Here is a 10,618-nt window from a genome sequence, read left to right as displayed (position 1 = left end):
AACCCAGTCGGGAGTTCCCACCATCCTGCTCTTCCCAAAGACGACTCTGATTGGTAGAGAGTAGAATTCAGTGGGCAAAGTTGTGGGCCATCCTTGGGAATGTCTACCCAGGTAACTTCACCTGACATGGCCAGGGGCAGAGAGCTTCCCTGGCTGAAGGTGGACGCACAAGGTCGCCTGGAGCCTGACGCTGCTGGAGGCCAGAGGCTGGTGAGCAGCTGCTGAAATGCCCGGAGGTCAGGCACCTCACTCCTGTGCCTCCCCTTGGAAAGCCCCGGTCTCCACCATTCATCCCTTCAATGTTTATCGAGCACCTGCTATGTGCCAGGTGCCAGGAGCCACCAAGATAAATAAAATACTCTCAGGGATAAATAAGACAGTAACAATTCTAAAAAGAATTTAAAATGAAAAATATCTTACAATTATTGAGCCTTCGCTGTTTGCCAGGCTCTAGGTGTTCATTCATGGAATTCCCACAGCACTTCTCTAAGAGACGGAGGAATGAAGGGACTTGGGAACCCAAACTGCTGGGGACAGGAGATTATCAAGACAGGCTTTTTGGAAGAGACAGAAATGCAGCTGGGGGAAAACAGAAGGGCTTTCTAGCAGACAGACAGCAAGTGCAAAGGCACAGAGGTGGGAAGTGTGTGTGTGTGTGTGTGTGTGTGTTGGAAAGGTTGATGCCACACACGAAGGGCCTTTGCAGTGGCAACCCCATAGGAGCGGTTATGCAGGGAGATGAGAAATAATCTGTCGTGTGTTCTGATTCCTCTGGGAGGAATACGGGGAGGACCTGCAGGGGGCGCTCCTGGGTGCTAGCTGGATGCTTCTGCAGTGGCCTCTGGACAGAGGGCCAGCTCAGAGATTTATGAGGCAAGATCTTGGGACTCTAGTGGCTGTTGCCGAGACAGAGACCAGTTTATCAGCCTTCGGGCCTCTCTGTGGGAAGATGGGGCAAGCACCTCAAATGCAGCCTGTTGGGGGGTCTCATCCTCCTCTCTTGAGCAGTTCCCTCCTGGGCTCCCCTCCACTGTCCCCTCCTGCTCCAAGGGACCCAGGGCTCAGCTAGCCTTCTTGCCCTGTCCACTCCTGTGGTGCTGTCCAGGCCTGTCTGGGTGATCCATTTTCTATCTTAAGCACGGCCACTCACACCCCTTGTAAGGCTGAGATAAAGGCTATGACCTCCTAAACACCTCGGATTAAGAACTCCTGAAAGACCACTCGCATTGGCCCATCTTCTTGGTCCAGGCAGTTATTCACACCAATGGGTGGTTTATCAAGGAAATATGGACATAAAGAAGCAAGACAACTATGGTATTAAGGGGCTTTCCATCATTTATTCAGAAAAAAGAATGACACATGACATTCCCAAAATGAAACCTTGGGGTTAGACTCGGATAAATCTGGGATTCACATTCTGGCTTTGCCATGTGTGGCCTTGGGCCAGGCACTTAACCTACTTCCCTGAACCTTTGTTTCTTCATTTGCGTGTGGGGATGAAATAATGCCTGTGATGTGTGCAACACAGAGCCTGGCGTATGATAAGTGATTGATAAAGGGTAGCTATTGTTATTAATGTTTTTACCGTAACTAAGTCATTTTGTGGAAGTAACTATGTTTTAAAATGGTCAGCTGATCTACTTGACTCAACACTGGAAAGAAAATATTATTTATTAACAAGTATTGAGAAGTAGTGAAATTTCATCCGCAGATACTTTTTTTCTGGACATCTTGGAAGGCATCATGGATAAAAGAGATTCACTAAGGGACCTCTCTGGTGACACAGTGGTTAAGAATCCGCCTGCCAATGCAGGGGACATGGGTTCGAGCCCTGGTCCGGGAAGATCCCACATGCTGTGGAGCAACAAAGCCCATGTGCCACAACTACTGAGCCTGTGCTCTGGAGCCCACAAGCCACAACTACTGAGCCCACGTGCCACAGCTACTGAAGCCCAGGCACCTAGAGCCCGTGCTCCACAACAAGAGAAGCCAGCAGAATGAGAGGTCCGCACACTGCAACAAAGAGTAATCCCCACTCGCCGCAACTAGAGAAAGCCCGTGCACAGCAATGAAGACCCATCACAGCCAAAAAAATTAAAAATATAAAGAAATAAATTTATTTTAAAAAAAAGAAATAGCATAGTTTAAAAAAAAAAAAAGGAGATCCACTAAGGATTGTAACAGATAAAGGAGATGGGAACACACAGGCAAGAAAGCATTTTACAACTGATGAAGAGATAAAGATCTGTGAGTCTGTGTGTTTTCTCATATTCATGCATTTGTATATTTTTAAGATTCCACTTATAAGTGATAACATACGGTATTTGTTTTTCTCTGTCTGACTTATTTCACTAAGCATAATACCCTCCAGGTCCATCCATGTTGTTGCAAATGGCAAATTTCATTCTTTTTTATGGCTGAATAATATTCCATTGTATCCATATACACACAAACCACACAGACATAGGGAACAAACCAGTGGCTACCCGTGGGGAGAGGAAAGGGGGAGTGGCAAGAGGCAGGAGTAAGGGATTAAGAGGTACAAACTATTATGTATAAAATAAGTGAGCTACAAGGATGTAATGTACAGCACAAGGAGTATAGCCAACATTGTATAATAACTTTAAATGGAGTCTAATCTATAAAAATATTGAATCACTATGCTGTACACCTGAAATCAACTATAATATTGTAGATCAACTATACTTCAATAAAGAGATAAAGATCATTTGCAAAACTGTTCAACCTCACCATAGATCAAAAAGGCTATACTATCAAACTAACAGACGTTTTTTCTCTTTCTTTATTTCAGTCTTTCTCTCTCTTTTCTTCCTCCTTTCCTTCTTTTCTTTCCCTTTCTTCCTTCCTCTTTCTTTTTTTCCTCTCTTTTATTCTTTCTTTCATTCTTTTTTTCATTCTTTTTCTTTCTTAATGAGAATAGCGAGGATGACAAGAATGTTATAAATTAGATACACTTATAAATGGCTAGGGGTGCATCCCTCTTTTTTCCTTCTTTCCTTTCTTTTCTTCCTTTTCCTCCACCTTCCCTCCCTTCCTTTCTGATCTACTGTTTTATAATGGAAAAGTTCAAACATAAAAGTAGAGAGAGTAGGATAATGAACTTCCACACACCCATCACCCAGGTCAACTTTTATCTTGTCACTAAAATTGTTTCACTGATTATTCTTCATCCTACTAATGCTGTTTCTTTTGCTAGAGCATTTTAAAGTAAATTTTAGATATCATCTTTCCCGTAAATATTTCAAAACGAAGTATCTCTAACATAATCAAAATGCCATGATCACACCTAACAAAATTAGTAATGATCCCTTAATATTAAAAATACCCCTTTTTAGACATAGAGAACAAACTTGTGGTTGTCAAGAGGATGGGGGAGGGGGAAGGATGGATTGGGAGTCTGGGATTAGCAGTGCAAACTATTATATATAGGATGGATAAACAACAAGGTCCTACTGTATAGCACAGGGAACTATATTCAGTATCCTGTGATAAACCATAATGGAAAAGAATATGAAAAAGGATGTATATATATGTGTAATGGAATTACTTTGCTGTACAGCAGAAATTAGCACAACATTGTAATCAACTAAACTTCAATAAAATTTTTAAAATACACCTGTTTAGAAAGTGGTTCGGTAATATGTATCAAGAACATATTCATACACTTTGACCCAGTAGCTTTATCTCTCTTTTTCTACCTAATTGGAGAAAAAAGTTTATTCTGCAGCCTTATTTGTAAGAGAAAATACATCATTGGAAACTTGGATGTTAAGCAATAGTAATTATGGTATGTTCATTCAATAATATTTATAAGGTTTTAAGGTTGAGTAGCAATGTTTATAGGTAATGCAACAATTACGTATTCAGTGTGAGATTTGTAAATATGCATATAAATAAGTAAAATATACATATAAAAGATCTCACTGAGCACGAACTATATCATGGGCGCTGTGTTCACTCAAAGATATGATCATTATTAATACTTACAGATGAGGAAATTGCTGTTCAGAGAGATGAAATAACTTTCTAGAATACCCCTCACCTGGTAAGTTGTAAATGTAGGTGTGGGTGGAACTCCAGTTTTGTCTGGCTCCACAGCCCAAGAATTTAACTGTTACCCTGCCACCCTGGGGATCAAAATGTCAACAGAAGTTGTCACTGACTGAACAGCGTGATTATACGCAGTTTCTTTTTCGTCTTCGCACACTTCTTCACGTTACAACATTTTCTAATGCAGGTATTATGAATTTTATATTAGAGAAAAATACATTCAGATTACACATTTAAATGTTTATATTTAAAACTCAAGAGAGAACGTATTTGAAGCATGTGCTAGATAAAGGGTTATTGTGGCCAACATGCAGAAAGCTCCTATAAATTGACGAGAAAAAAAGATAACTCAAGGGAGAAAGATCCAATAGCTAATGATATAAAAAAGATCCTTTACCTCACTAGTAGCCACATTAAAACCATGATGAGATACCATTTTCCATCTTGTCAAACTGGCAAAAATTTTAAAGATCCATAATATCCATATGCTGGTGAGGAGATGGGAGACGAGGCACTCTTACTCAGTGCTGATAGGAAGGGGGCTGTTCTGGGGGTATCTATTAACACTACATACCCATATAGTTTGACCCAGAAATCCCACTTGTATGATCTTGCCTTACAGAAATCAAAGCATCATTTGTAAAGATATATGTTCACGAATAGTTATTGCAGCATTATTTGTTGGGAGGAAATCGGAAAAGCATGACTATCCACCAATAAGAAAATAGTGTAATAAATAAAATCCATCAATTCAATGGAATATCAGGCAGTCATTAAAAATAATTAGATCTATAAGTAATGATGTGTGAAAAGGAAGATGCAGAGTATTGCATATAACATCACTACTCAAGCGTGAACTATCTCCTAGCAGCACTGGCTTCACCCGGGAGCTCGTTGGAAACGCAGATCTCCTCCCCATCCTTGACGTAACCAGAATCTGCATTGTAACACGATTCCCTACGGAAGCACTGGTGTTTAGCATGATCCTATAAAGAGAAAGCTTTCTCATGTATCGTGGCAAAAATGGTAATCATCTACCAAAATCCAATCTTTCCTTCTGCACTAACTTCTCACTTTTAGCTAGGCGCGTGGCCACCCAGGATAAAGATATTTCCCAGCCTTCCTTGTAGTTGGGTGGGACCATGTGGCTGAGCTCTGGCCAAGAGGAAAACTGGAAGTGAAGGGTATCATTTCTGCATTGTTCCCCTAAAAGGGAAATGGCCTGAATCCCCCTGGTTGTTTCTTGCTTTCTGCTAACTAAAAAATATCAATAATGGAGTCAGTCACTGTATGAGTCCGTTCAGCTGCCATAACAAAATACCACAGGCTGGGTGACTGAAACAACAGAAATTTATTTTCTCACAGTTCTGGAGGCTGGAAGGTTCAAGATTAAGGTCTGGCAGGGTTTGGTTTCTGGTGAGACCTCTTTTCATGGCTTACAGGCTACCTTTTTGCTATGTCCTCACATAGCCTTTCCTTGGAGTGTGTGTGTGTGTGTGTGCGCGTGTGTGTGTGTGTGTAGAGCTCTCTTTCTCTTCCTCTTTTTAGAAGGCCATTAATCCTATTAGATTAGGGCCCCGCCCTTATGACCTCATTTAACTTTAATTACCTCCTACAGGCCCCATGTCCAAATACAATCATATTGGAGGTTAGGGTTTCAACATATGAATTTGGGTGTGGGACACAATTTAGTCCACAGCAGCCACCTTGGACACAGAGCTGGAAGCGGAAGCCACTGCAAAGAATGCCCATCCCCCTTCTCACCTGCCTACCTCTGAACTGTTAGATGGGAGAGAAACTAGCATGTTGTTCAAGTCTCTGTATTTTGGTTCCCTTTGTTACAGCAGCTTAGCCTGTTTCTTAACTGACTCATACATTGTGTGTTCACCAAGGTCCACTGAGCAAGAAGAAAAATATGAAATGATGCCCTCTAAATGGTTACCATTGATTGTGACAAGGGTGAGAGTGGTGAATAAATTAAGAGTATTGAGGTGAAAAGTTATCCAATAGCATTTCAACTTTTACAAGCACACCTAACATTCAGATGACTATGCGAAACATGATTTTTCCCATTTTGTAAGTAAATGACTAAAACAGTAAGACTCCTTAGAGCAGGGCTCTTAAAATGAAACATCACACATATTCTGGCCCTTCATACGTACCAGTTTTCCTTCTTCCCTCCCTCCCTTTCTCCTCCTATGGTGGGGATGCTGAACCCTGGGGCAGGCCAGGGAGTAAGGTCGGACAAGCACAGTCCCAGTGCTGCTGCAACATCTTTTCAGAGTTTTATTTTTAGTTCTCCAATCTGTACTCCAAGGGTGGAGCAGGGATTTCCTTGTGAGAGGGAGGAATTTCCACAGTGCCCTTGGAAGATGTTCTCAGCCTACCTACTGGTAAAATGGCCTCAAGGGTCCCCATCAGTTCAAGATGGGGACCTTGACTGTACAGTGATAAGGACAGGCACAGCCAAGCAGTAGAAAGTAGCCTTTGCTCACCTCTGCAGCAGGCTGGCGCTCGGGCTCCAAAAGGCAGGGGAAGTCGGCCCTCTGGTGAATCTGGTTGGCATCGCCATGGGCCAGGTACAGGGTGTGGGAAGCTGGGTACACGGAAGGACAGATGTTGACAAACCTGCATTCATCCTCCGCTGGAGCCACATGGTCCTGTGGTGGGAAGAAGCCGGGTTGCCCCAGGTCTTCGGCGGTCATGTGGGGTCATTTGAAGGCAGGGTATCCGTCTTCTAGCTTGGGATTGGGGCTGGGGGTAGGCCTGTAAAACTCTTTGTTCCGGAGTTGTGTATCCAGCTTTGCTTGCTGTGGACACAAATCATACATGAAGGGAGGGCTGAGAGAGGTGACAATGGAGTGTCTTCCTTAGAAGTATCCAAGACAGAGCACACTTGTTTAAATTGGGTTGGCCAAAAAGTTCATTCATGCTTTTCTGTAGGACGTTACAGAAAAATCCAAACGAACTTTTTGGCCAACCCAATTTTTTTCAGAAACTTAATAGTTTTTGAATGGTAATATGTACAACAGAGAGATATACTGAAATAGTACAAAAGGGTTTATAGTGAAAAGTAAGTCTATTTCCTACCCTCCTCCTCTCTCTGTTCCCATCTCCAGAGGCTACCACTGTCGTCAGTGTGTTTTGTATCTTTCTAGAAATATTTTATGTACATATAAACATGTTTATGTATATCCACACCCCTTCAGTTTGTACACCAGTGATACATGTTATCTAATTCGACTCTGCACTTTGCTTCACCTAAATAATGTATCTCAGGAACTGTTCCACTTTTGTTTGTATAGATCTTATTAATTTTAGTGGGGCTACCTCAAGATAGGAAAAGATCTCTTAAACAAGTCTTAAGGGACTTCCCTGGTGTCACAGTGGTTAGGAATCTGCCTGCCAATGCAGGGGACACAGGTTCGATCCCTGGTCCAGGAAGATCCCACATGCTGCTGAGCAACTAAGCCCGTGCACCACAACTACTGAGCCTGCGCTCTAGAGGCTGTGAGCCACAACTACTGAAGCCCACGTGCCTAGAGCCCCTGCTCCCCAACAAGAGAAGCCACCGAAATGAGAAGCACGCACACCACAATGAAGAGGAGCCCCCACTCGCTGAAACTAGAGAAAGCCCGTGCACACCAGCGAAGACCCAATGCAGCCAAAAATTTAAAAAATTAAAAAAAAAAGAGTTAAAAAGAGCAAATGATACAGGAAAGGACTGATACATCTGGCTATATTAAAATAAGAATTTCTATTCAGTGAAAGAAAGTGAAAAGACAAGCCACAGACTGGAATTTTGCCACTTATATAACTGACAAATGAAAACTGTCCAGAATATTTAAAGAACTCTTACGAATTAATAAGAAAAAGACAAGCAACCCAATCGAAAAATGGGCAAAAGACAAACAGAATAATTACTATCCATGAACAAATGAAAAGATGCTGAACCTCATTAATTATCAGTGAAATGAAAATTATGACCACAAGAAAATATTATTTCAAACCCACCATGTCAGCAAAAATGCAAAGGTCTGACAGTACCAAGGACTGGCAAGATTGGAGAGCTACAGGACTGTGCTGGTGAGAACTGTGATGCACCCACTTTGGAAAATAGTAATGTCACCTACGAAGAGCAATTCTACTCCCAGGATGGGTGAACTCCTGCATGGAAGGCTGTGCCTCATCTCCACTGCAGCATTTGGGGGTGGCGGAACTAACAAAAAAAAGTAAATAACCCCAATGTCCACCGACAGGAGAGGGGAAAAATGTGTCGCGGCATCTTCACGCAATACAATAATATACAGCAGAAAACGAATAACAACGTGCCATAATGTTCAGCAAAACAATAAAAGTCACAGAAGAGGACAAATAAGATGATCCAATGTGTAATAAAGTTCAAAAAAGGAAACCCTAAATAATTTATTTAAAGAGATACATACATACAGGGTAAAACCATTTTAAACACACACACACACACACACACACACACACACACACACACGGGAGTGTTTAACCCAAATCTCAGAAGTGGAAGTGGGGGAGGGGTATGAACAGGGAGGGGCAGACGGGGCTCTAATGTGTTGTATTTTAAGCTGGCTGATAATAGAGACACTGGCGTTTATCGATGTCATTTAAACTGTAAATGTTTATTATTTACTCTCTTTTGTATGCATGACTTATACTTGATATATATTTTTTAAATGTGCACACACATACACATAAAAGACCTATTTAGATCTCCTGGCTTTGGATATTGTTCTCAATAAGGGCCCCCAATGTCCAGACTCATAATAAAAATGGAAAAAAGGATGATTTCAGTGGGCAATTCAACGGAAGACAGGACTGAGTGACTTCTTACCTCTTCCAGTGTGACGCTGGCATATTTGTGTTTCCCGTAGAGCTTGTAGTCGACCATGTAGGAGCTCTGCTGTATGTCTAAATCCACAGGCGCCTAAAGGGTAAGGGAGAGCGCAAAACAAGGGAGCCCATCCTGTCATTCTTCCACTTAAAGGCTTTCAATGGCTTCTCATTGTAGGACAAGGGCTAATTTGGGGGCCTACAGACAACAAGGACCTGATCTGGTTTCTACTCACCTTTACCATTTCATCCGCCTTGGCCCACCTCCACGCCCATTACTCCAGCCTCACTACTTTCGACTCCTCCCAGGTGCCTGGCACATGCTCTCACCTCCTGCTGGTAACGCGAGCCATCTTCTTCACCCGCTGGCAAACTCTTACGCATCCTCTAAAACCCATATTAAATCCCTCCTCCCAAACATTTCTCCCACCCTTTTATTCTCCACCTCCCAACAATTAAACTCTTCCTCCTCTGCTTCTACAGCACATTTTACAACCCTCACTACAGTGGTTATCATTAACTTAATGAAGGACACTAGATTAGGACATAATCTTAGGCATCTCTGCAGCCTCAAAGCCTAGCACACTGCCTGACACACCGAGGGTGCCTAATAAATGCACACTGAGTAAATAAATGAAGCCCCAGAAAACTGTAAACCCTTAGCTTTCTTCTGCTTGTTTGAAAAAAACAAAAAACAAAAAAACCCCACCGTATTCCAGGATGATGGCCAGAGGGAGTCCCAAGGATCCTGGCCCTCCCTGGGGCTGTTTGCCAAAGCTGCCCAACCTTGAGATGGTCACAACACTCGCCTGTCCAGGGTACACCGCACCTGCCATAGCAGGTGACCTAGACACAGACAAGTTGGTTAGCCCCGCTTCTGCCACCAGCAGAGAAAACAGCCACTGTCCCTAAAGCTGCGTCAACCAAGCACATTACTGAATCACCAGGGGTTGGTGGTGGCAGCAGGGACAAATGGGCTGGTAGACAGGGGTCCTGGGACAAAGGGGCTGGAGCAGGACTCAGAAGGAATTACAGCTATGGAGAACATCAGATTTACCACTCGAGCAGAGGTGGATCTGATAGCAGGGCAAATGGTGTGCTGGTAAATGCTTCACAATCACCTTTCGGGGGGCAAATAAACCCCAGTTTATAGCCTTTTGCCAACTTCTGCTAAACTGCTCACACCCTGGCCCACTTCGAGCTATCAGTATAATGTCGTTGACGCCGAGTTGTGAAGATGTGCACGGAATGGGTTCCCAGAGCCGGGGTGAGCTGACTGCAGCACACAGGTCCCCGGGAGCCAGGGCTCTGAACAGCCCTGAGGAAGCAAGGTTCAGCCCTGGGACTTAGAGTCGCCCTAAAGCAGAAGCACATACCATGTTCCTAGTGGAGATCGAGGGGATCCAGGGTGAAGAAAACTGTGAGGCTCTGCATTCTCAGTTAACAATAGCAGCGTGTGGGTCCAACTCTGCCCCTGGCCCCCCCAACCCTGAAGTCTTAGCGGGGAGGCCTTCCTGCCCGGGCTTGGGGGATCTCTCTGAGCCCACCCCGTCTTGTGGCTCTCTAGGTTCTGGATCGGTGCTCCATTTCATTCCCATGCAACCCTGCCCTAAACCCCACTCCCTTTAGGGGCTGTGGACCAACAGGGTGGTTGCCAGACCTCAGATGGCCCCTGTATCCCTTC

General features: G+C 43.5%; 1 protein-coding gene across 1 annotated transcript; it reads right to left on the bottom strand.

Moving 5' to 3' along the window:
• Positions 1 to 6,458: 6,458 nt before the first annotated feature.
• On the bottom strand, positions 6,459 to 9,770 carry SPMIP9 (sperm microtubule inner protein 9). Its single transcript, XM_068565160.1, is given in 3 exon segments — positions 6,459 to 6,881; positions 8,936 to 9,028; positions 9,744 to 9,770. Coding segments are annotated over 3 exon segments (543 nt in total).
• Between the last annotated feature and the right edge of the window lie 848 nt (positions 9,771 to 10,618).

The sequence above is a fragment of the Eschrichtius robustus genome, chromosome 15, assembly GCF_028021215.1.
Source record: "Eschrichtius robustus isolate mEscRob2 chromosome 15, mEscRob2.pri, whole genome shotgun sequence".
In the NCBI taxonomy this organism is placed as follows: Eukaryota; Metazoa; Chordata; class Mammalia; order Artiodactyla; family Eschrichtiidae; genus Eschrichtius; species Eschrichtius robustus.
Note: the sequence above shows the minus strand (reverse complement) of the source record. Positions and strands in the feature narration are given on the sequence as shown.